Source organism: Hydra vulgaris, chromosome 12 (genome assembly GCF_038396675.1).
Source record: "Hydra vulgaris chromosome 12, alternate assembly HydraT2T_AEP".
Taxonomy (NCBI): Eukaryota; Metazoa; Cnidaria; class Hydrozoa; order Anthoathecata; family Hydridae; genus Hydra; species Hydra vulgaris.
The window spans coordinates 80,881,634-80,908,703 of NC_088931.1; the positions used below are offsets into that span (position 1 = coordinate 80,881,634).

The window sequence follows — 27,070 nt, forward strand, 5'->3', positions numbered from 1 at the left end:
CTGTTGATGGAATCAGCCTATCTGAGAGCTACCACAGAATTCGCAAAACCTGACTACCAGTTGGCCTCATAACCATAAAACTGAGTTTTAGAACTGTACCCTTATTAGGAGATAATAGAATGAGTTGCCTAGTCATAAAAACAGAGACACAAGCAAAACCCATGCATTGAGTCAAGAAAATCCAGCGCTCAACATCCTAAACTGCAAACAATATATTAAAAATACATTTGCGCTAGGTTAATAGGTGAAGAAGGGGTTCAAGACTGGTCAACAGATAGAATCTGTTTACCGCTAAATAAATTTGATAAAACTTGTTCATTTATTAAAAAATCATTAGTAGTAATTTGTTACTTAATTTAAATTATTCTGCTTAAATTTAAAAAAACATTTAAAAAAATAAGTTTTAATAACATTTATTTTAAACCTAAATAAAAACAAATATAAACAAAAAGTTTCGCTTCATGTTTAAGTTTTTATTTTTATTTTATTGTTAATATAATTTTTTTTTTGTTAGGAATTTTTTTTTTTCATTAGTTTTTTTTTAAATTTTTTTTCTAGTTTAAGTTTAGCTTAGTGTTTTTACATTCAGCGCATTTCTGAAATGTTTAAATCATCAAAACATATAAACAATTGTGCTCAAGTTGTCAAAAAATAAAATCAATTGCGTGGTCAGCAATAGCGCTCGATCGCATGCCATTACTGTCCAAGCCTGATATATATACTGAGCCTTTTCAGGAAAGACATGCGACCATATCAATTTGGCCATGACTTTTTGCAAGTTTGGAAAACTAGCATGCAAAAAAAATGCTCTAAATAAACAAACCATATACTAAAAAGAGAAGTGAAAACAAAAAAATTAAAAACTAAACCAAAAAAATAAAAATCTTCACAAATGATATAATAAATAAAAGATAGACCAGAAAAATAAAAGCATACAATTTTATTCTAATTTAAAAGTTTTTCACTTCATGGATTTTAAAGTAGATTAAAGTTTTAAAGTTATTTACTCAAAGGTTAAGTACTTCGAAACTTAATTATTTAGAAATTGAAAACTTAGATTTTTTCAAATATCTACTAAGCAAATAAAACATAAAAAAAAGTTATTAAAAAGGTTAAAATCTTCATACAATGCCGCACAAATAGTCAAGATCTCACTAATACATTATATAATCATCATAAGCCCTTTCAAACACTGTCATATTGATATTGAAAAAAATTATTATTATTTAATTATAAATATATTAACTTTATGTTTTTATTTTGACTGGTTCATCTTTTCCAATTTATGGTTTTATCATTTTTCATTTTTTCTTCAGTTTAGTTTTTTAAGCCAATTTTCAAAACATACTAACTATCAAAATATGCTAAGTGTATGGGGAAAGTTGTCAAAACAAAATACTATGGTCATAAAAGGAGTGTGGTCAGATGCCTTTTCTGAGAAGGCTTGATATATATATGTATATATATATAATTGATTTTTTGACGAAATTAAATAAAAATAACTACATGATTTTAACTACTAAAAGTTTCATGCATTTTGCAATCATCAGGTAAAAGATATATTTTGATGATTATTACCCAATGATTGCAAAGCACATGAAACTTTTAGTAGTAAAAATTATGTAGTTATTTTTATTTATCTCGTCAAAAAATCAATTATATAGTTCTGATATCATTCATCAAGCACTCTAGCTGATATATATGCACACAGCAAAATCAAATTTATTTATGTGTGTGTGTGTATATATATATATATATATATATATATATATATATATATATATATATATATATATATATATATATATATATTTGACTTATATGATTTATATTAAATTTCACTAGGTTTATAATGGCATAAAACACTGATTGCCAAACTGATCGATACCAGCGTACCACCCAACTCAATAATACTTTATATTTAACCGCCCTTGGCTGATTTAGTCCTAACTATGAAAGTTATATACTGAGTTATGTGCAACAGGTAAAGATATTGTAATGTAAGAAAGCATAAAATAAGGCATAATTATGTTGTTTTTAAATAAAAAGTTATATTATAAAATATATTATAAAATTATTAAGTTATTCTCTAGCTCAACCATATATATATTTCTTCTCAACGATTCCAAGTCAAACCTCACTCTTCTCAATAATTTTTCTTTGATTGTGCTGCTGCAATTTTTATTCCTAACCATTACTTCCATATCTATCGGCAAAATAATTCTCCAGAAAACAGAAGCCTGTTTATTATGGCTAGAAACGCAATAATAAACAGGCGTCTAATGCAAAAGCCTGCTTTTTTCAGGTCACAAAATCTTGTATTTCATCTCAAAAATTAGGCTCCAGAGACTTCTGGAGAATCTTTAACAGCGTCAATAATTAGGGCAAATCTGTTATTCTGCCTCTTTTGCATGGTTAGGATTTTGTAATCTTATCTCAAGACAAAGCTGAACTGTTTGCTAAGAACTTTATATCAATCTCATCTCTAATTCAACTAATCCAGTGGTGTACACTGGATTTTTAGGTGTTTGAGTTTTGACACTTACAGGCATTGTGCAAACTCCAAACTTTTGTATGTTTATGCTTATATCAAAAAAGAATGTTTTGCAAAGAATTGGGGTGATTGGAGCTTGGGAACAAAAAAACCCTAATTTTTGGGCCCACCCAGCCCTTAACGTGGGAGCAACAAGTTTATAAAATATTTTCTTTACTATTTTTATCTAAATTCATATTCATTAACAGATTTTAAATTTCATGCAATAATCTCTTTTTTTTTCAAAAACTATGACCATTTAAAGTTTTAACCCCCCTCAATTTGAGGGGGCTGTAAACATTGCAGGGTCATAAAAACTGAACACTAAGAGATTATTGCATGAAACTTGAAATTTGTTGAATATGAACTTAGATTGTTGTTTGATGAATATGAACTTAGATAAAAATAATAAAGAAAATATTTTATAAACTTGCTGCTCCCACATTAAGGGCTGGGTGGGCCCAAACATTAGGGTTTTTTTGTTCCTAAGCTCCAATCACCCCGATTCTTTGCAAAACATTCTTTTTTGATATAAGCATAAACATACAAAAGTTTGGAGTTTGCACAATCCCTGTAAGTGTCAAAACCCAAACATCTAAAAAATCCAGTGTACACCACTGTAATCACACCCTATCTGATATAGTTGATACACAGGCTGATTTATTGCTTGACACCTGTATTACTCTAACTTCTGTATCTAAAGTGATTTCCTGCTTCGACTCTTCTACAGCTTGTAGTTCGGATACCTGTTATAGTCTTGCAGAAGTATTCCCCAGAGTTATCGTCTATACTTTCGAAACTATTTAAAAGTTCTCATCAGAGTCTTGTTTTCCAGTCTGCTGGAAAGCACAATCCGTTATCCCTAATTTCGAAATTTCAGGAGAGCGATCTGACTCGTCTAATTACTGTACCATAAGTCTTCTTTCCAGTTTTTAAAACTAACAAACACTAAATCTTCTTGAATTTAATAACATTCTGGAATAAATAAGACAGATGGATAATTAATTAACTTTTTGATCTTCTTGTTCTCGAACTTCTTGTTCTACTGCTGATTTGCTAACTACAATAACTGATGGTTTTATTGTGAGTTGGATAGATATGGAGAAGCGAAGGCTATTGCTCTTGACTTTTTTTTGAGCTTGAAAAGGATCTCACTTCTATTACAGCATAGGGCTCTTAATGGCTGGTGAACTTTAATTCAGATAAAACTCAATTTTTTTCAGGCAATCATTATCGCAATAACTTAAATTTTTCTATATTTATGAACAGTAATGTACTTGATGAGTACATTACCTTTCATCTTCTAGGATTAACTCTTAGTTCTGATCTTTCTTGGAAACCATATATCAAATCCATTGCAAAATTAACATCTACTAAGGTTGCATCTCTTTATTGTGCTCGACACTTTCTTACTCCAGATTCTATTCTTTATCTCTACAAATCTCAAATCCATCCTTGTATGAAATACTATTGCCATTTCTGGGGCAGATCTTCGAATGATGCCTTTTCTCTTTTAGACAAGGTGCAAAAACACCTTGTAAATATAGTCATCTATTTACTGTGACTAGTTTTTTTCTCGAACATTAGTTCTTTGGGATTCGCTTCCCTTCTTTTTGTTTTCCTGATTCATATAATTTGCAGTCTTTTAATTCATCTGTTAATCGTTATCTTGCTTTATAAACTTTATCTTTTTCTTCCAGAAGCTTCACTTTTCCCTTAAATAGCGGTTGCTTGCAGCCTTGTTGGAAGTGTAGATGTTTTTATATATATACATATATACATATATATATATATATATATATATATATATATATATATATATATATATATATATATATATATATATATTAACCATGAGCGAGATCTCGTCTCGTTCTCTTTTCTCGTGAGAAATGGGACTTCTCGTGAGAAACGAGAAATAGAAATTTTTCGCGAAAAGTAGAACGAGACTTAAATATTATATTATTTTCCAAATTAAAAATTATTATAATTTACAAAATGCTTAATAATTTGTTTTTTTAATTAATTAATATTTTGACTCCGTGATTTTAATAAATCTAATTAAAAATTTAATTTGTTTTTGACATCTAATTCAAAACTGAAGCGCAAGTTAAACGTCAGACTTGAAACACAAGAGCCAACATCTGAACTGAATCCTATTTTGAGCGAAATGTGCCAGTATGAATATCTCCCTGATGCCAAAAAAGACTTTCCGATTCTTGATTGGTGGAAATTGCATTCAAATACATTGCCAGAACTCTTTTTATTAGCTAGACAAATTTTAGCTATTCCAGCAAGTTCAACAAAATCAGAGAGAGTTTTTAGCTCAGGTGGAAATGTAGTCCCATCATCCAGACACAACTTACACCCAGAAAAAGTAGAACAAATCATCTTAATCAGAGAAAACATTGTCTTGTCGGAAACGTTTGGCAAACAAATTCTGAATTAATATTTGAAAATTTGTTTACATTTGACAAATGTCATTTGTGTCTATTTGTCTAAACCATGTTTACATTTTTTTTTTTTTACTTGGTTTTTAATAAATTTGTTTTCAAAAACTGTTAAATTTCTCGTCTCATCTCGTTCTCAGTCTCACAAGAAGTACTAACTTCTCTTCTCGGTTTGAAAAAACCTAGTCTTGCTGATGGTTAATATATATATATATATATATTAGGGTGTCCCTAAAAACAATTTTTTTGAAAAAAATCTGCTCCCACCCTTTAAATGTGTTCTATATAATACAAAAACACTAGGTTCAAAATTTTGTTGAATAAAAAATATTTTTAGAGGTCCCCCAAAACCCTTTAATATTTAACGGGTCCCTAATATTTAAAAAAAAAAGTTTCTCGAAAATAGGTCAACCTGGTACTCAAATGAAGCGAAATTATATAAAAATTTCAAAAATAACATTCATTTTGAAATAATATAGTTATTTTAGGTTTTACTTTTGTAAAAATCTTGTTTTTTAGCAAAAAATGAAATAAGTGAATTTTTCATGATAATTGTGATAAATAAGTTTAAACTTCAAATTTATTTTTCAAAATGAATATTATTTTTGAAATTTTTATATAATTGCGCTTCATTTGAGTACCAGGTTGACCTATTTTTGAGAAACTTTTTTTTTGAAAATATTAGGGACCCGTTAAATATTAAAGGGTCTTGGGGGACCTCTATAAATATGTTTTTTTCAAAAAAAATTTAAACCTAGTGTTTTCGTATTATATAGAACACATTTAAGGGGTGGGAGCAGATTTTTTTCAAAAAAGTTGTTTTTAGGGCCACCCTAATATATATATATATATATATATATATATATATATATATATATATATATATATATATATATATATATATATATATATATATATATATGTATATATATATATATATATATATATATATATATATATATATATATATATATATATATATATATATATATATATATATATATATATATATATATATATATATATATATTCTTCATCTATTAGGCTTTCTTTTATTAGGCTTCTTTTATTAAGCTTCTTTTATTAGGCTTCTTTTATTAGGCTTCTTTTATTAGGCTATACATCTATTAGGCTTCATCTATTAGGCCTTCTTCATCTATTAGGCTGGCGCAGATGTATTTTTAATACATTGTTTCCAGTTTAGGATGTTGAATGCTGGATCTTCTTGACTCAATGCATGGGTTTGCTTGTGTCACTGTTTTTACGACTAGGCAACTCATTCTATTATCTCCTTATGAGGGTACAGCTCTAAAACTCAGTTTTATGGTTCTGAGGCCGGCTGGTAGTCAGGTTTCCCGAACTCTGTAGTAGCTCTCAGAGAGGCTGATTCCATCAACAGCTGAAAAATATCAAAGTATTAACAGTGCCATGTTGCGCATGAATGGTGTCCCTGTTTGTACTTTTGGTGTGCATTGCGGAGGCCACATTTGGAGCCCTTTGTTACGGCTTAGGGTTTATTAGTAGTAATGAGGCAATTGCTTGGGCTATTAAACGGTGTTCTGAGTACTATCTATGCTTTGAGTCAAGTTCTTCAAACTAATTTAAAAATGAATAAAGTACCAAAAACTATAAAACACAAAAAGACTGCACTCTTTTTGATGTTATTTCTGATCATATTGACCAAGCCCTCTCTCTTTATCCATCAGCTAATATAATTGTTGTCGGTGACTTTAATGCTCACCACTCTGAATGGCTTGGCTCTAGTGTCAGTGACTCTGCAGGCATTAAAGCCCACAACTTTTGCCTTTCTCAATCCCTAACTCAAATAGTCAACTTTCCAACTCGCTTTCCTGACAACCCGAATCATTTACCTTCTCTACTTGACTTATGTCTTGTTTCTGATCCTAGTCAGTGCTCAGTTTCTCCACATTCACCCTTAGGTGCTTCTGATCACAGTTTGATCTCTTTAAAACTAATATCTCATTCTTCTTCATCACCTGAATACCCCTATTATCGAACCTCTTACAACTACAGTAAAGCTGACTGGGATTCTTTCCGTGATTTTCTTCGTGATGGCCCTTGGGTAGAAATCTTTCTACTTCCTGTCGACAAATGTGCTTCTTACATAACTTCGTGGATTCAGGCTGGCATGGAATCTTTTATTCCCTCTCGACGATTCCAGGTCAAGCCTCACTCTCCTCTATGGTTTTCTTCACACTGTGCTGCTGCGATTGCCAATCGAAACCGTTACTTCCATATTTATCAGCAAAACAATTCTCCAGAAAACAGACGTCTGTTTATTACTGCTAGAAACAACTGTAAAAAGGTTTTGTCAAACGCCAAAACCCGCTTTTCTCAGGTCATGAAATCTCGTATCTCATCTCAAAAATTAGGCTCTCGTGACTTCTGGAGAATCTTTAATAATATCAATAATAAGGGCAAATCTATAATTCCACCTCTCTTGTATGGTTCAGACTTTGTCACCTCACCTAAAGACAAAGCCGAACTGTTTGCTAAAAACTTTTCATCAATATCATCTCTTGATTCCACTAATTGCGTTCTACCTGATATTGCCAACAAACAGGTTGATCCATTGCTTGACATTCATATCACTCCAGCATCTGTATCTAAAGTGATCTCCTGCCTAGACTCTTCTACAGCTTGTGGCCCAGACAACATACCTGTTATTGTCTTGCAGAAGTGTTCTCCGGAACTGTCGTCTATACTCTCAAAACTATTCAACAAGTGCTTATCAGAGTCTTGTTTTCCAGCCTGCTGGAAAGCCGCATCTATTATCCCTATCTTCAAAAATTCTGGGGAGCGATCTGATTCGTCTAACTACCGTCCCATAAGTCTTTTTCCTATCATAAGCAAGGTTTTTGAATCTTTAATTAACAAACACTTAATTTCTCATCTTGAATCTAATAACTTTCTGACCATCAATTTGGATTTCGATCTTCTCGTTCTACAGCTGATTTGCTAACAGTAATAACTGACCGGTTTTATCGTGCATTAGATGAAGGTGGAGAGGTTAAGGCCATCGCTCTTGACATTTCAAAAGCGTTTGATAAAGTTTGGCATGCTGGTCTTCTCCATAAGCTTTCTTCTTATGGTGTATCCGGCAACATCTTTAAGATCATTGAATCCTTCCTTTCCAATCGTAGCATAAAAGTTGTCCTTGATGGACAACACTCTTCTTCTTATTCTGTAACTTCAGGGGTTCCTCAAGGTTCTATCCTTGGCCCTATACTCTTTTTAATTTACATTAACGATCTTCCAGATATTCTCACATCTAAGGTGGCATTGTTTGCTGATGATACTACCATTTATTCTTGTCGTGATAAGAAACCAACACCCTCTGATTGCCTGGAGGGGGCATTTGAGCTTGAAAAGGATCTCACTTCTGCTACAGCATGGGGCTCACAGTGGCTGGTGAACTTTAATTCAGATAAAACTCAATTTTTTTCAGCCAATCGTTTTCGCAATAATTTAGATCTTCCTATATTTATGAACGGTGATGTACTCGATGAGTCACCTACTCTTCATCTTCTAGGATTAACTCTTACTTCCAATCTTTCTTGGAAACCATATATCAAATCGGTTGCAAAATTAGCATCTGCTAAGGTTGCATCTCTTTATCGAGCTTGTCACTTTCTTACTTTGGATTCTATTCTCTATCTCTATAAATCTCAAATCTGGCCTTGCATGGAATACTGTTGCCATATCTGGGGCGGTTTTTCTGATGATGCCCTTTCTTCTTTAGACAAGGTGCAAGAATGCATTGTAAACATAGTTGGACCTACACTTGCAGCCAACCTCCAACCATTATCACATCGTCGTAATGTTGCTTCTCTTTCTCTTTTCTACAAATACTATAATGGGCACTGCTCTAAAGAGCTAGCGTCTCTTGTGCCATCTACTAAAATTCATTCTCGTGTTACTCGTCATTCAATTAAGTGTCATCCTTTTTCTGTGACTGTTCCTAAGTGCTCCAAAAACGCTTATTCGTCTAGTTTTTTTCCTCGAACATCAGTTCTTTGGAATTCGCTTCCTTCATCTTGCTTTCCTGATTCATATAATTTGCAATCTTTTAAATCGTCTGTCAATCGTTATCTTGCTCTACAACCTTCATCTTTTCTCTTACAGTAACTTCCAACTTTAATTAGTGGCTGCTTGCAGCCTTGTTGGAAGCGTAGATGTTTAAAAAAAAAAAAATATATATATATATATATATATATTAAGTATGAATTGAACAAAAGAGTAATTTAAGTTAGGTGAGGTAGACTCTTCAGTATATAGAAACTCAATGACCAACTTCTGAAACTTCAAAACTCTGTCACTATGTTGATATGAGACATATTATATCAAACCAAAAGTCACTAAATTTTCTTTGTAGTGTAGTTGCTATTTTCCATGGAATCAATTTTCATTCTTTAGGTTTTTTGGTATAATATTTTCAAGTTGTTTGTTTCTTTTGTATTGCTTTCTATATTGATGACTGATTAGGTGTGTCTATATCTAATCTAACATCAACAAAATAATTTCATACTGCAGAAACTTTTCTTGTTGATAACTTTGTAGACCCATCAAATGCAAAAAATCAAACAACTTAGAAAAAGCAGTTTTTAAATACCATTTTAATTCTTTAAAATATTTCTTATAATCTGTTATAGAATTTCCTACTTTACAATTAAAAGACTTTGATAGTCAGCATTTATCATTTATATGTGTATATATATCAAGTAGGTACATATGGAAGGTACCAGATTGGTGAAAACTACAAAAAAAAATAGTACATTATAACTAAATATTTGAAACTTCTGAGATGCTGAAACTTTCTTAAATTAAGTAATTAAGTAATTAAAAACTACTTCATAGCTTCTTCTATTTTTTAATCTATGGTTTTTATTAAAGTTTTGTTATTTAAAGAAAAGTTTTTTTTTTTTTATTGTTACCCCTTTAATATCCCAAGCAGGTTTTTGGCACATAATTTTAGAGTCATTGATCAGATTCATTCAAAATTTTGTCAAAATTATGCTTTTGACCCATTAATACACACATTTAAACTATTTATAAAGGATTAAACTAATTATAAAGGAAAAGAAGTGAATAACCACAAAGAACCCTTAAAAACTACAAAATATACCCTTACAAACTACAACTTCAATGGTGGATTCTAATTATACTTATTTATAATATTTTTATCTCTAAAATATATATCACATATATTTTAGAGATAAAAATATTATAAGTAAGTTTGCAATGGTGAAGCCAAAATTTATAATAAAAGTGGGAAAAGTACCTTTTGTTGTTGAAAAACCAAGTTCAAAGGTAGAGGCAAAAGTTCAGAGGAAAAAAATTAATATAAAAGAACTTCAGATTCAACACGCTGTGTCTATGAAAAAAACACAAGAGACCTTTGATAAAAGAAATATACCAGTATGTATGATATGTTTTCTTTTATCAAAGATCAAGGCACCATTGATCGGAGAATAGATGAAAAAACTGCTAATATTAAAAAGTAGTATCTGCAAATTTTAACAGCAGAGGAAGAGCACTCTATAGTAAAATTTAATAAAAATAAAAACAGGTGTTTTTATTTTTAATGATTTCTTAATGAAATATCAAGGAACATCAAGGAAGCAAGTCATTAATCTAATTACTAATGTTTTAAAAATTACCAACACCAAGAATCATATTGGTCGCAAATTTATCAAATTATCTATATAATAATCTAGATAATGCAAAACATGTTGTAAAGACAGGAAAATAAGTTAATTGTTATGGTTTAGTTACAAAGTAAATTATAATAAAAAAAAGTTTGTTTATGAAATGTTGTACACTAATTAGTTGTTTTTTAACACTATACCATATAATTCCAATATAACCATAGGAAGCAGAAAACCAAGAAATTAGTTCTGAAATAACAAGCAAACATACCAATTAATGAGCATTGAACTGTACAAGGAGTATGGCAGAATCACATCTTGGTAAGAATATAATCAATATTGTCTCATTATTACTGGAATAATAAACAATAATCTTTTTTACTTTATTTGCTGATATTCTCTATAATTAAGAGCTGAAAATAAGAAATCAAAGGCAAGCAGTCAATTTGATTGGATAACATGTGGAATTGACAATCAATTGTTTTTTTAGGAAAGTCATAATTTTTGGTTTTTTCTTTGTTTAAGTTTTCATGTGAGTGTTTTATGATGAAACTAAACACACAAAACTTAATGCTTAAAATTTAACAAACTTGTATTCTTTTTAATATAATAATTTCAAACAAAATCAATGCATTTTTTAAATTTAAACTTGCAAATAACTAATGCTTAAATTATCAGCTTATGTTAATTTGTTTAAAATAACGCTGGTGCGCACAGATTTTCATTCAATTAAAAAAAGAAGTTTGATAATATCCAAGTAATATAATCTTGAACTATTTTTTTTTAATATCAAAACAAATTTTAAATAATATTAAAATATTTTATTAGGCCAGGTGAATAAAAAAAAGCAATTGCTTTTACTCAGCATTTTTGGAGTAATTGTTCAGCTTTACGAGAAAAAAAATTTGAGCGATTTTGCTCAAATTTTTATTCATGTAAAGCTGAGCAATTATTCCAAAACTGCTGAGTAAAAGCAACTGCTTTTTTTTATTCACCTGACCTATTACAATTCAATAATAGAAAGAAAAAATTGTAACACGCAATTGGTAATTTTAAATTTATTTAAAAATAATTCATTTATTGCATTTGCTTCTCATCAGCAGGAAAAAGCTACAAAAAAAATTTAATGAAAAAAAAAAGTTTAAGTACAGTCAGAAAAGGAAAGAAAAAAAAAAGGAAATGTAATTACATACAAAAATTTTTATAATAATTTTATATTCCTAATTTTAATGATATAAAATATTTTTTTATCTTTGGTCATTTTAAAAACTGTCAAAATTGGTTATTAATAACTTTATTAACACTCATGTGCAAATTTCTTACGATTTAAACTTAATACTTAATACTAAAAAGATTACTAAATTACTAGTGTTACATTTTTAAGAGACCTATTGATAATAGGCTATTATAGAAAATTTTAAATTTACCTATAAATCACTCATGCATTTATTACATTTGCACAAACTTACAAGAAAATAAATAAAAAAATTTGAAAAAAAAAAAGTAACTAAGTACAGTTAAAAAAAATAATAGCAATTTTAGTCATTTCAGGCAGTCGTTGACTGTTGACCGGCCATTGTTTTCCACGCTGATTAAAATAATAAATATATAAAGATCTTAGATAAGCCCTAGGCAGCATTGTAATAGTGAAAACATTTTGAATCTTTTAGCAAGGCTCAAATTAAGTAATTGCGAATTGCAATATCTAGAAATGCTTCAGGTCTACAAACTCTCAGTTTATTAAAAACCATAAACACTTTCTTAATGAAATGAATGAACAAACAAAACAATAAATTTACTGCAAAAATAATAGCAGTCAAAACTAGTAGTAATCATTTGCTTATATAAGTGTGCTATAGTATATACATACACACACACACACATATATATATATATATATTAGGGATGCGCCGAACCGGGTTTTTGGCCGAACACCGAGTCCAAACGTTCGGTCATGAAATTTTACCGAACACCGAACGGTTCGGCAACCGAACCTTTACTATTTTTGAAAAAAAAACATAAGTTTTGAAAAATTGTGTTATCAAACATTTAACATTTTATTGTGTTATTAAAAATTTGTTAAAACATTAGTAAGGGTTTATAAATTTTGTTTGAAAAATTATAAAATAACTTTGAAAATTTATTTTATAATTTTTCAAACTTTTTTAAAAAAATTTATTATTGGATGATTGTTTGTGGTGTAAAGAAAATAAATGTTAACATTTTTATTTGTAGTGTAAATAAAAATGTTAACGATTTTTTTTGAAAAAATAATACAATTAAAGTTAGGTAATATAAATAAATGTATAACCTGTAACGTATTGGATAAAATAACATAATATGTAACATGTTGGTTATATTTTAAGATATATTTACACAGTTTAAATTTAAAATTCTTTATTTTTGGTTGAACTTCTTTTTTATAATTTAGAAAAATATTTTAATCTTGTAAAAGTATAAAAAAGTGTCTTCCGAAAAAATATCTTTTAAAAGTACTGTGTGGAAATACATTGAAGTTTCTAAGAAAGACATTAGTTTTTGTATCTGCCTATGCAAAGCAATACTCTCTAGAGGTGGGAATTGTCCAAAGACATTTACACTAGTGTAATTATTTACACTAGACATTTACCACTAGTGTAATTAGGCGCCATTTAAAAAAAAAGCACCTTGTGGAGTATGTATTAGCTGAAAAAGAGTCTGACTGTTTCTACATCAAGTGATTCGGACATAAAAAAACAATTAACATTAGTAGAGAGTATTAATAAAAAAAGGTTGTAGAATATTAATGACCATAGAGTAATCAAGATTCACAATCGCATTGGAGAAATGATGGCATTGGATATTCAACCATACACAGTTGTAGAAGATCTTGGTTTTAGAAAACTAATTGAAGAGATATCCCCTAATTACCAAATACCCAGTAGGAGTTACTTTAATGAAAATATTGTTCCACAAATATATGGTAATCTGTTTAATTCAATCAAGAGTAATATATCTTCTGCCAGTTATATCTACCTTTAAAACTGATATTTGGACAGCAAATAGTTTAAATGTTGCCTCCATAAGCATGACAGCACACTGGCTCAATAATGAATTTTCCCAACAGAGAGCAGTACTCAGAGTTATGCATTTTCCAGAAAGTCACACAAAAATATAAGCCAGTATTTACATAAAGGTTTGCTAAGTTTTAAAATTCCACACACAAAAATGAGAATGAATATGTAATAAAAAGTTGGCTAAATGAGCAGATGCTAGAAATGCAGCAACATAATTTAGAACTTGAATCCTCTGATTCTGATTGTGAAGAACCCACAGTAAGTAACACAAATGAAGTGTTTGTGACACCAGCGTATACAAAATTTAATGAATGTTTTCGGCTAGTTTTCAAACTGACAACTATAAATGAATGTGATTCCAATTTTTCAATTACTAAAGATAGCAAAAGGTTTAAAAGATCACACTCTAATGTGCAAATGATCAACATGGAGACTTTTGGATGTATTGGAGTATTTAAAACTCCCTCTTGTTATGGAAAAAGAAAGTCCTCTTTTATGGTGGAAAAATTATGGAAACTCTTTGAAAAATTTAAAGAAAATAGCCCAAAGGTTTCTTTCAGCACCACATTCTTCTGTTGAAAGTGAAAGACTTTTTAGTACAGGCGGCAACATTTATGAACCAAGTAGAAACAGACTATCACCAGAAAGTGGTGAAAAATTAATGTTTATATTGCCGAGCATTTGCTAAGGTTCGGCCGAACCGAACGTTCGGCAAAACAGCCGAACGTTCGACGCATCCCTAATATTTATATGTATATATATGTATATATATGTATATATATATGTATATATATATATATATACATATACATATATATATGTATATATATATATATATATATATATATATACATATATATATATATTAGGGTGGCCCTAAAAACAACTTTTTTGAAAAAAATCTGCTCCAACCCCTTAAATGTGTTCTATATAATACGAAAACACTAGGTTTAAATTTTTTTTGAAAAAAACATATTTATAGAGGTCCCCCAAGACCCTTTAATATTTAGCGGGTCCCTAATATTTTCAAAAAAAAAGTTTCTCAAAAATAGGTCAACCTGGTACTCAAATGAAGCGCAATTATATAAAAATTTCAAAAATAATATTCATTTTGAAAAATAAATTTAAAGTTTAAACTTACTTATCACAATTATCATGAAAAATTCACTTATTTCATTTTTTGCTAAAAATATATAATAAAATTAACCTCACCATGTACTGATCCAATATTGTGTAAATCTGTAAGCAAGTTTGTACAGTGCATCTTTTGTATCCACACACATATAATTATTATTACAAACAACAACTTCTTACATTATAATATAGCATAATTAAATTGCAGTACATTTGATAAAACTATAAAGTGCATAATACTTGATATTTGTGGTAATAAATAGAATTAGCCTCACCAATAATTATTATCAGTTTACTTGTATATTTTGATCTGGTGATACGCATTTGTGACTTGGTTGTTAATATTATTTGTTATAAAGTTAAACAAAGACTGTGAAATCAGTGCTCATAAAGTTTTTAATATTTGGTTTTTGATACCTTAATTTGAAATGGGATGTGGTAAGCGTTTAACAAATGAGGAATTAGCAGTAATCAAAGCATACAAAGATACAGGCTTATCTAATCGGAAAATTGCAAAGAAAATTTAAAGATCTCTAAAATTGGTAATAATTACTTTAAGATTGGGGTTATTTATGGAGCTTATAAGGGAAGTTGTGGCAAATGTAAAATTGATAATCATACTAATTGAGTTACTGTACGCCCTGCTGCTGCTCAGCACATGACTGCATCTCAAATTCATGCTGATTTACAATTACCTGTATCTGTTCAACGTGTGAGACAAATATTACATAAAGATCCAAACACAGTTTGGAAAAAGCGTAAACCAAAACTTATTGCTCGTCATAAAAAAGTTAGATTACAATTTGCAAAAGAACACATGTCTTGGCAAGAAGAGTGGCATCAAGTTCTCTTTAGTGATGAAAAAAAGTTCAATCTAGATGGTCCTGATGGCTATCAATATTACTGGCACAATCTTCGAAAAGAGAAAGAAACTTGGATAAGTCGTAACTTTGGTGGTGGAACTGTTATGGTTTGGGGGGCTTTTTCATTTGCTGGAAAACAACCTTTGGCATGGATTTTAACAAAAATGAATTCACAGGACTACATTGACTTATTAGAAATAAGTTTGCTTGAACATGGTGAGGAACTGATGGGTGAAAATTTCACTTTTCAACAAGATAATGCTGTTATCCATAATTCAAAGTTTACAAAAGCTTGGTTTAGAGAAAAAAATATTAACGTATTGCAGTGGCCTGCATGTGGTCCAGATCTTAACCAGGGATGCGGAGTCCCAAAAGGACTCTGCCTTTATGTCTCTACTTTTTCTAATTCTGTAGTGTCCAGAAGCTCTAAACATGTTTGTTGACATGATCTGCTATAAAAAAAAAACTCATGAGATTTAATGACTTGAAACTTGTTATTTTTAAGCCCGGAGTCGTTGCCGCCATTATACTTAAGGACTCCGGGCTCAAAAAATGATTGTTTCTCTAACCTAAAAGTCCTAATTTATATCCTATGAGTAGTCCAAAAACTTATTTATATTTTTAAATCTCCTGGATACCAAAAACTAGGATAAAGTAATCTTTTTGTGACTTTCAAATTCGGAGTCCTCTTTGGGACTCCGCATTCCTGATCTTAACACAATTGAAAATCTATGGTGAATACTTTCTAGAAAGGTTTATGAAAATGGTAAGCAATTTGAATCCACCTTGGAGCTGAAAACTTGTATCAAAGAAGCTTGGAATGAAATATCTATAGAAACTATCCAAACTCTTGTGACTAGTATGTCAAGTTGCATATTTGAAGTCATTAAAAAATCAGGAAGCAATACTAAATATGAAATGAGCGTAAAAACAAAATATTTTCTGTATTTTCTTGTATATAACATAAATGAGGCTAATTCTATTTTCTCCACAAATTGAATACTTTAAGTTTTTTTTCCATTTGTAATTAATTAAATATACAACTTATAAACTTTTTAGTTGTAGTAAAAGATAATAAGAAATAAAGTAAATTTAATCTTTGCTATTTTTGTTTAATTAGAACGAAAAATGAAGATGAGGCTAATTCTATTTTCTCAACTGTATATGTTGCAAAGTTGTTTTAAAGCATTAAGCATAGAGCGATTTACGTATGTCTTAAGCAATTTTTATGTAAGCAGTAAGCGATTTCAGTTAAGCAACTTTTAATCATTTTTTAACTTTTAAATGATTATTGGTAAGATAAATGAAGTAATTAATTTAAAAAAAAGTCACATTAACTTTTGAATGACATTTTAGTAAAAATATTTCTTACAAAAGTTTGAATGACAATTATGTTTGATATAAGCACTATTTAAATAATAAAGTTAAATAATAAATTTTTTCATTAGTAAATATTTACTTATGAAAAAAACTCAAATTGAAGGTTTATTTTGATTTTTTTTTTTTTTTATTGTAATGCTTGATTATTTAAGCTTAAAGCAAGGATCATAAAAATATAATTTAATTCTGATCAAAAATATTTTATCTTAAAACTAATTTAATAAAAAAATATATAATTCTATTTTGATAAAAAAAAATAATTTAATTTAGATTTAAAAAATATATAATTTTGATTTAAAAAATATATTTAAGTTTATTAAAATTAAAGTTAATGCTTAAGCTTAACTTAACTGTCAAATCTATTTAAAAATATTACTAAATATTGTTCAATTTTATTTGTTCTTTAAAAAAAAATCAGCTTATTTTCATCACAATTGTTTTTCAATTTTCCTTCGTAAACATTTTTTTTAATCAAAATTAAATTTTAAATAAACGGCTGCATCAAAAGTTAGCATAAAACATAAGTTTTTTTTACAAACTTTTTTAACGCAAGTTAAATCATAGCGACTATTTTTTAATAAACGATATATTCAACGATGTAATTTTATTAATAAAATAATAAACTTTAAATAAATAAAGTAAATAAATTAACGTAATTTTTTTATGTTACTCACTCATTTTTTTAAAATAAAAAATCATTTATAATTGCAGAGCCACAATTAGAAATTTAAAAAACAATCATTTTAAAAACTCTAAAATTTAACCTAATTTAATTCATTTATGCAAATGTTGAGAAAAGAAAGAAATTTATTATATCAAACATTTTTAAAATGCAATATTAAATTTAATTATTGAATATTAAAAAAAAAAAATAATAACATAAACATTCCTTTATAGTAATAATAAAAAAGCTGCTAAATAACATTTAACTTGTTTTGCGGTAAATAATATTATTGCAGTAATTTAGAAAAGTTGATGTCTTTAAAAAATAAAAAAATAAAGAGAATTTTATGACATCAAATATCAAGCTAAGCTAATGCGCTAAGCATTTTTTTATTTAAAACAAGGCTTGTATATATATAAAGGCTCATATATATATATATATATATATATATATATATATATATATATTTATATATATATATATATATATATATATATATATATATATATATATATATATATATATATATAATATATAATTATATATATATATGTATATATATATATGAGCCTTTATAAATGAAACACAGTGTAAAAAAAAAAAAAAATTGATAAGTAATTTTCTTCTAATTTATAGATATATATGTGTGTGTGTGTTTATATGTATATATATATATATATATATAATATATATATATATATATATATATATATACATATATATATAAATATATATACATATATATTTATATATATACATATATATATATATATGTATGTATATATATATATATATATATATAAATGTATATATATAAAGATATATTTATATATATATACATATATATTTATATATATGTACATATATATTTATATATATATATATATATATATATACATATATATATATATATGTATAATTCTATAGATTGTTGCATTTGGGAAGTACGGAAGGAAAAAATGATTTTTACGCCAACACATACGTCACTTTTAATTACTTTTGACTTCTTTTTGTTGTCAGAAAGTTAAAACCATTAATTTAATTACAAATTAATCATTTTTTATAAAAATCGCAAAAACTCAAATTTAATTGACCAGAATGTTTTTAAAAACATTCTGAATGTTTTTAAAAACATTCTGAATGTTTTTAAAACATTCTGAATGTTTTTAACAATGTAAACAATGTTTTTATTTTTATTTTTTTTAATAAAATATTTTAATTTTATTTTTTTTAATAAAATGTTTTTATTTTTATTTATTTTTTACTGTAAATCATTCGCGGAGTGTTGCTACATCGACTATCTTATAGACTGACTCACAACAAAGTGCTGCTACATCCACTGACAAATAACCTGACTCGCAACAGAGTGCTGCTATATCAACTGACAAATAGCCTGACTCGCAACGGAGTGCTGCTGCATCTACTATCTTTTAGCCTGACTCGCAAGGGAGTGCTGCTACATCGACTGAGGTTTTGGTTGGGGCAGGCAGTCTATCAATTAATAAAAAAAAAAATTCCGGTCTTGCATTTTAATTTTTACTTTTTGTCAACAAAATACGGAAAAAACTTTCTGACAACATATAAGAGTTCTATATACAACCCGTAGATGTTGTCCGAAAGTTTTTTCCATGTTTTGTTGACAAAAAGTAAAAATTAAAATGCAAGACCGGAATTATTTTTTTTTATTAATTGATAGACTGCCTGCCCCAACCAAACCCTCAGTCGATGTAGCAACACTCCCTTGCGGGTCAGGCTAAAAGATAGTAGATGTAGCAGCACTCCCTTGCGGGTCAGGCTATTTGTCAGTCGATGTAGCAGCACTCCCTTGCGAGTCAGGCTATTTGTCAGTCGATGTAGCAGCACTCCCTTGCAAGTCAGGCTATAAGATAGTCGATGTAGCAACACTCGGCGCATGATTTACAGTAAAAAAAAATAAAAATAAAAACATTTTATTGAAAAAAAATTAAAAATAAAAACATTTTATTAAAAAAAATAAAAATAAAAACATTGTTTTATTGTTAAAAACATTCAGAATGTTTTTAAAACATTCTGGTCAATTAAATTTGCGTTTTTGTGGTTTTTTTTAAAAACGATTTATTTGTAATTAAATTAATGGTTTTTACTTTCGTCCAACATGCAAATGTTGGACGAAAGTCAAAAGTTATTAAAAGCGACGTATATGTTGGCGTAAGAATCACTTTTTTGCTTCCGCTCTTCCCAAAGACAACAAACTATAGATCTATATATATATATATATATATACATATATATATATATATATATATATATATATATATATATATATATAAATATATATATATAAATATATATATATAAATATATATATATATATATATATATATATATATATATATATATATATATATATATATATATATATATATATATATATATATATATATATATATATATATATATAAATGTATATATATTTATATATATATTTGTGTGTGTATGCAGTTCTTGGAGGTTGGCAAAAAATGGCAAACCTTGTTTCTATGTTTTATGGTCAAATCTTTGTTTCACATTTTTTCTGCCAACCTGATGCTAAAATCCCACAGATTAAGGTAGGCATATTATTGCCGATCTTATTTTTCCTAATTCTGAGGGCTGTGTATGTATGTATGTATGTATGTATGTATGTATGTATGTATGTATGTATGTATGTATGTATGTATGTATGTATGTATGTATGTATGTATGTATGTATGTATGTATGTATTGATGTTAACAGCACAAGAACATAATAAAAAACATTAATTAATTCAAACATTTGAGTGTAAACAACTCTTATAAATACAAAACTATGTGTATAAAAAAAAAATAGATAAAAATATCTAATAATTCAATAGTTGTTTGAAATTATAGTTAAGAAAAATATTCATATACCATATTCAAAGATTATAGTGAGGTATTCTAATATATTAGTTTATGAAAACAATACCTCTAAACTTCCTTTTTCACAAGCAACAAGTATAGGCGATTGATTTTTTATTGATGGTGAATTGACATCACAAACACCATGTAAAAGCAACTGTTTGACAACCTCAAAGCTATTATGTTCACAAGCAATATACATGTAGCTATTAGGAATGGGTTCAAGACCAAACATATTTTTAACCTTGTAAAAATCATCTCCCTTCAGAAGTTTTATTGTTAACACTTTGTCAATTAATATGCATTGGGACAACTTATCAACATCATTATTGAGGCAAGCATCCTTCAAAATATCTGGAAAATCTGAAAAACATTTTTTTTAATGATAAACATAAATATTCCAAAAACTACATAACTGTAAATTTTTATGGAAAAAAAAAGGAACAAAAATACAAATATGACAAAGATCATTAGCATAATATAATTGATAATATCATCATTATTATTACTATCATTATCATCTTTATTATATGTATAAATGCAACTAAAATTATACTATCGCTTCAGAGAAGATAATTTTCAATAATAATAAATTTACTATCATTATTGTTAGATAATTGATTATCTTACAATAATGATAGTAAAAATAGATTATTGAGTTTACAAATTCACAAATACTTGAAAAGTAAAAAAAAAGATAAGAAAATAGGACTTTAGAGGAGACCTATTTTTTATTTACTTTTTTATTTTTTTTATTTTCTTAGAGGTATTCAATATCATTTTTAGAGCTGAAACTAGTCTCAATACTTGGAAAAGTAGCAAATATACTAAACGCATCTTTATACACAACTTCAATTAATTATGGATAAATATAAATAACCTCAAAGACTGAGTTAACGTTGTTAACCATGCTCGCCAAAATCTAATAAACGCCAATAAAAAAATTGCTTAATCATTCCTTGGATGCAACTGTGTATTTGCACAATGTTGCAGCAAACTCTTTTTAAAATTATCAGCCGATCAATAATTAACAAATGTTGAAACCTCTGCAAATTTTACAAAAAACCATATTTGCATATTTTTTCTTTAATACATTCCAAACTTCCAACTGAATTGTATGCCACACCCCATCAAAATTTGAATTCATCATTATGCACACTGGAAGTGAGCTTAATAATGAATCAAAAAGTGTGGACCATTGTTCTACTGAAACTGCTTACAACACATATCATTATTTACTGGATTATTATTACAGACACTTAAAATTTACATTTAAATGATAAAGAATTTTTTTAATCATTTTACTTAAAGTTTTGTAATATATAAAAAAATTGAGTAAAACGATTTTTAGATATATGAAAAAATTAAGAGAATATGTATTATATATAGAATCATGTTCTTCTTGAGGATCTAATTTTCCTTTGTTGATTGACTTATTTCTTTTCATAGTAAAAAAGAACATTCACTGCAAAAAAAAAATTATTGACACAGGTTGCAGCCTCTATCTTCAGGCAGCATAACTTTTCTTTTAATAATTTTTTCAAATCAGCTTGAGCAGATAAAGGTGCACTGTAATGGTTATCAGTACATCTTAATGAATAACGAACGCCCTCCGCTGCACCCTGTTAAAACACTAAACTTTTACCTGGCTATTTACCTGGTATGGCCATACCAGTATTGCTAAAGCAATTAAGTTATGACTAATTGAGCTATGTTAACATTAGTCCATAAAGAAGCCCATTTTTGTTGTGTGTAACTTGTTAGGTTTTGATTTTAAAAAAATTTAGGGAAATGACTATTAAAGTATTATTATCAAGTGAGTTCCAGTGGTTGACTAAATGTTCTGAGAAGAAATATTGTCTAACCACAGTTGTAAACCTATGTTTAACTAGTGTAAGTGGGTGACCTCTTGTTCTTTTGTTTGCAGCTAATTCTAAATTTTTTTATATGAAATAGTAGAAAACCCATGCAACATCTTGTATCTTCTCTTAAATCTGATCTGTTCCTTCGTTCCTTAAGTGTTCATAGACCTAGTATTCTATTTACATACAATAGATATTTGGCATTGGTCGCTGATGATACTACCATTTATTCTTATCATGATAAGAAGCTAACACTCTCTGATTGCTTGGAGGAGGCTTTTGAGCTTGAAAAAGATCTCACTTCTGCTACAGTATGGGGCTCACAGTGGCTGGTGAACTCTAATTCAGATAAAACTCAATTTTATTCAGCCAATTATTATCGCAATAATTTAGATCTTCCTATTTTTATGAACGACAATATATTCGATGAGTCATCTACCCTTCATCTTCTACAATTAACTCTTACTTCAGATCTTCCTTGGAAAACACATATCAAATCAGTTGCAAAATTAGCATCTGCTAAGGTTGCATCTCTTTATCGAGCTTGTCATTTTTTTACTTTGGATTCTATTCTCTATCTCTATAAATCTCAAATCCGGCCTTGTATGGAATACTGTTGCCATATCTGGGGTGGATCTTCTAATGATGCCCTTTCTATTTTAGACAAGGTGCAAAAACGCATTGTAGACATAGTCGGACCTGCTCTTGCAGCCAACCTCCAACCATTATCACATCATTGTAACGTTGCTTCTCTTTCTCTTTTCTGCAAATACCATAATGGGCACTGCTCTAAAGAGCTAGCATCTCTTGTGCCACCTACTAAAATTCATTCTTGTGTTACTCTTTATTCAATTAAGTCTCATCCTTTTTCTGTGACAGTTACTAAGTGTTTAAAAAACTCTTATTCGTCTAGTTTTTTTTCTTGAACATCAGTTCTTTGGAATTCGCTTCCTTCGTCTTGCTTTCCTGATTCATATAATTTGCAATCTGTCAAACGTTTGCAATCTGTCAAACGTTTTGCAATCTGTCAGTCGTCTGTTAAACGTTATCTTGCTCTACAATCTTCATCTTTTCTCTTCCAGTAACTTCCAACTCAAATAGTGGTTGCTTGCAGCCTTGTTGGAAGCAAAGATGTTAAAAAAAAAAAAACCTTTACAGAACCAATGAGTTTGGTCATTCGAACTAATAACTTCATAGAACTCATTTGTTATCCCTGCATACTTACAGTGATGCCACTTGTAGCAGATTTTACACTGTATAGCACCTTTGTTACCTACATTCTAGTCACTAACACTACACTCATTTTTCTTGCAAATTGTGACTTTGTCTTTATCTTTAACTTCACTTATTGAAACTTTAAGGATTTTTTTAGCAGTCACCATTTCCATAGTTCTGAATTATAATCTTTAATGACAAGAGAGCTACCACCTTTCAAAATAGTGGATTACCTTCTTGTTGTAAACTTATTAACACAAATAGAACTGTTAGTTTTTTGTGCTTTTTTCCGAGCTATTTCAACAACAATTTATTGAAATTCCTTGTTTTTCAGCCTGAATAAAAAACAAGGAATTAAAAAAAAGTAACTCCTTGTTTTTTATATAAAATGTGTTAAATGTAAAATATATATTATTATTGTGAAAAAATAAGATAAATCTAATAAGATAATTGTAAATTGTCAAAAACTATGACAAATTTTTCTAAAGAATTTATATTTAGTTAAAAATCATACCTGCTATGGTCATTTTTTAAAACACTTAATCTGATAATATTTCTTTTTGGTTTTCCTAAAACCATGCCTAAACAACTATATGGTTGAGTTTTTTTTTTAATCTAAAATATTAAAATTTTAAAATAAACAATTGTAAAAGATTGTGAGTAATTAAAAAACAATAAATTTAGCTATAAAAAAATCAAAGCTCAAATACTCAGCAGATTTTAATTATACTGGCATAAGCTGAACTTAGTCAATTTCTTCTTTGGAAATATTTTTAAAAAGCAAACTTAGCTACATACTTTAACAGTATTTAAAATTTCTATGATCCTCATACTTCAACTTTTCTATAATTTAATAAAAATCTTTTTCTAAATTTCAGATAAAGACAAACACCACTTCTCAATTTCAAATAAAACTTTCAAGCTAATTCCCACAAAAATACAGTAAAAGTGAAAAATAAAAATGAAACATAAAAAAGTTTATGCTTCTAACAATTTTATACTATATAAATTTCATTAATAATTAATTCACCTGCTGTATGTTATAAGGTGCAGAAATAATTTTATTACTTACTTCACTGAATAGTTCCAAGAAAATTAGATTAATAGTAGAAAAAATTAATTTAGCATAAAAATGTAGACACTAAAACAGACATGTAAAAAAAGTTTTTTTTTTTTTAATTTGTTTAATTTTATTTTATAACATAATTAACATAATTAATTTTATTTTATAACATGATTAACTTTATTGATATTAAATATTTCTTATACTGCAAGTTAAATCTATGTAAATGTTAAAATTAACTAGTAATATAATATAAAAAAGTTTACTCTCTAAAATATTAAATACAGATTTTTAAAACTTTTTATTTTTTAAAACTTTACTTGTAAGTATATATTTAATAAAGATAATTATTTAATAATTTAACAAAACATAAAATTAATACAAAAGCCTTTGATATTGCTAGTTTCCATGAACCAAATTTTCCTCATAACATAACTGGCATACAAGGATTATATACAAATGAAAATTAAGACAATATATGTGATCAAAAAATATAAATATAGAGAAAATTCAGAAAATGTTTTTTTAAAAACAACACATCAAGTCAAAATAAAACCCAAAAAAAAATTAAAAATCACGATTATTGAATATACTTTTGAAAATTAAATTTGTTCAGATAAACTTTTTTATATCAAAAGTACTTCAAAAATATTTCATCAAATTATAATGCATAATGAGATACTCTATACCGATAAAAGTCTATTAACATATGACTGAAATTAAGAGCTGGAAAAAATAAGGAGATAAAATAAAATATAGATACCAGAATTACTGGAAACAACAATGTTACGGTGCCACGAAGAAACGGTAAACAGCTATACCCAAGAAATGTTATATAGAAATAATAAAACAAAGCAATTAGCCAAATAGTGTTTCCAATAAATCTTGCCATAAAACTGTTTTCACTGAATAAAAAATAAATTAGCTGAACAACATGCAGAATTAGTAATAATGGGAAAAAAGCATTTAGATGCACATCAAATGCGTATCCAAATTCAATCCTTTCCTGCTGTTTTATACCACCAGGAAATCGAAGATATCTGTTTACAAAAACTGATAAAATCCCTGCAACTAACAAGCCAAATCCAATGCAGTCTACAAATATAACCCAAAATAACAATTTCAAAAATCCAGTAAAACTAAGACTTAATGCAACTGAAAATATAGATGATGAAACAAACAACCAAGCACTTAAAAGCACTAAAAAAGCTGGATCGTCTCTTGACCATTGTCTTTTTGTCTCTTGATGATAGGAAAAGTTTCTATATACTCGTTTTGGTGATACAAAAAGATAAAGCATCTGCCAAAGAGCAAACTCAAAATCCATATGCTTAACTTTAAATATTCGTTTTATAAAAAGAAATCGTCTCTGCAAAGCTATACGATCCATAATGGTAATTTTCTGTTCTGGTAATTTCTCTGATGATTTCTTCGACAGCATCAATGTTAGATAAAAGATAAACAATTGATAATTAAACTAAAATAAAATTTAAATAAAATAATATCAATTTTATTTAATTACTTTCAATCAACCCTTTATGATATTTTTAATAATAAAAATATCAATAATAATAACAAGAAAAAATAAAACTACTTTACGCTGCTGTTCTGCAACATTACCTAATATTAACTCTATAATTTTAATAAATGTTAAACTAAAATAGTAAAATTTATTTTATTCTAATTAGGCATGAAAATTTGATAATGAAATTGTTTAACAATTTAATGTAATTATTAAAAGTAAAACAATATTAAAACTAATCAAACAAATATGAAACATTGTATCTCAAAACATCTACGATATATTTGTAGACAACTTTTATGCGTGAACACTGCTAAGATCCAAACAAAAAAATCTACATTGTAAAAACTTTTACTAATATTCTTATTAAAAAGTTAATTACACTTTTAGCATAGTTTACAGCTACTAGTAGAAATAAATTTTCAAAGTTAGTTTTTTTTTTACTATTACTACAAGTAAAATTTAATGAAAATTTATTTTTAAAATCTTAAGAAAAATAACAATCTTTAAAATTTTTAATTGACATGTTTCATCAATCGCGATTGACATCATCAGGTCTTTATTTACGAAACTACTTATTTCATTAAAATTTTTTTTTTTTTTTTGTACATTTGTGAAATAATTTTGCAAAACTTAAGCAGACTTGTTAAGTATATATTCAGTTGAAAGAATCAATCCGCATTTAACAAAATGGATCTGCTTTTACTTGATTCGTGCATTGTCGAATTTTGACGTCGACACGTCGTAACGTATCGCAAAAT

At 27.9% G+C, this 27,070-nt stretch overlaps 2 protein-coding genes across 3 annotated transcripts in view; both read right to left on the bottom strand.

Moving 5' to 3' along the window:
• The window catches only part of LOC100204927 (leucine-rich repeat serine/threonine-protein kinase 1), a 93,586-nt gene extending 69,243 nt beyond the window's left edge, over positions 1 to 24,343 (bottom strand). For both annotated transcript variants that reach the window (XM_065814624.1, XM_065814623.1), the window contains exons 1-2: positions 24,239 to 24,343; positions 20,715 to 21,010 (exon numbers count right to left, since the gene is read on the bottom strand). In XM_065814624.1, coding sequence (XP_065670696.1) covers positions 20,715 to 21,010; positions 24,239 to 24,251 — 309 coding nt within the window. In that variant the 5' untranslated portion in view covers positions 24,252 to 24,343. The remainder of the gene's footprint in view (positions 1 to 20,714; positions 21,011 to 24,238) is intronic.
• Positions 24,344 to 25,035: 692 nt separating this feature from the next.
• LOC100203630 (protein unc-50 homolog) lies at positions 25,036 to 26,267 on the bottom strand. The gene has a single exon (XM_065814625.1). It carries the CDS (start codon positions 26,226 to 26,228, stop codon positions 25,449 to 25,451), a length of 780 nt encoding a protein of 259 aa, XP_065670697.1. The 5' UTR covers positions 26,229 to 26,267; the 3' UTR covers positions 25,036 to 25,448.
• Positions 26,268 to 27,070: the final 803 nt, after the last annotated feature.

Coding starts and splice junctions, on each gene's coding strand:
- LOC100203630 (XM_065814625.1), bottom strand. CDS start 26,228: ATGCTGTCGAAGAAATCATCAGAGAAATTACCAGAACAGAAAATTACC.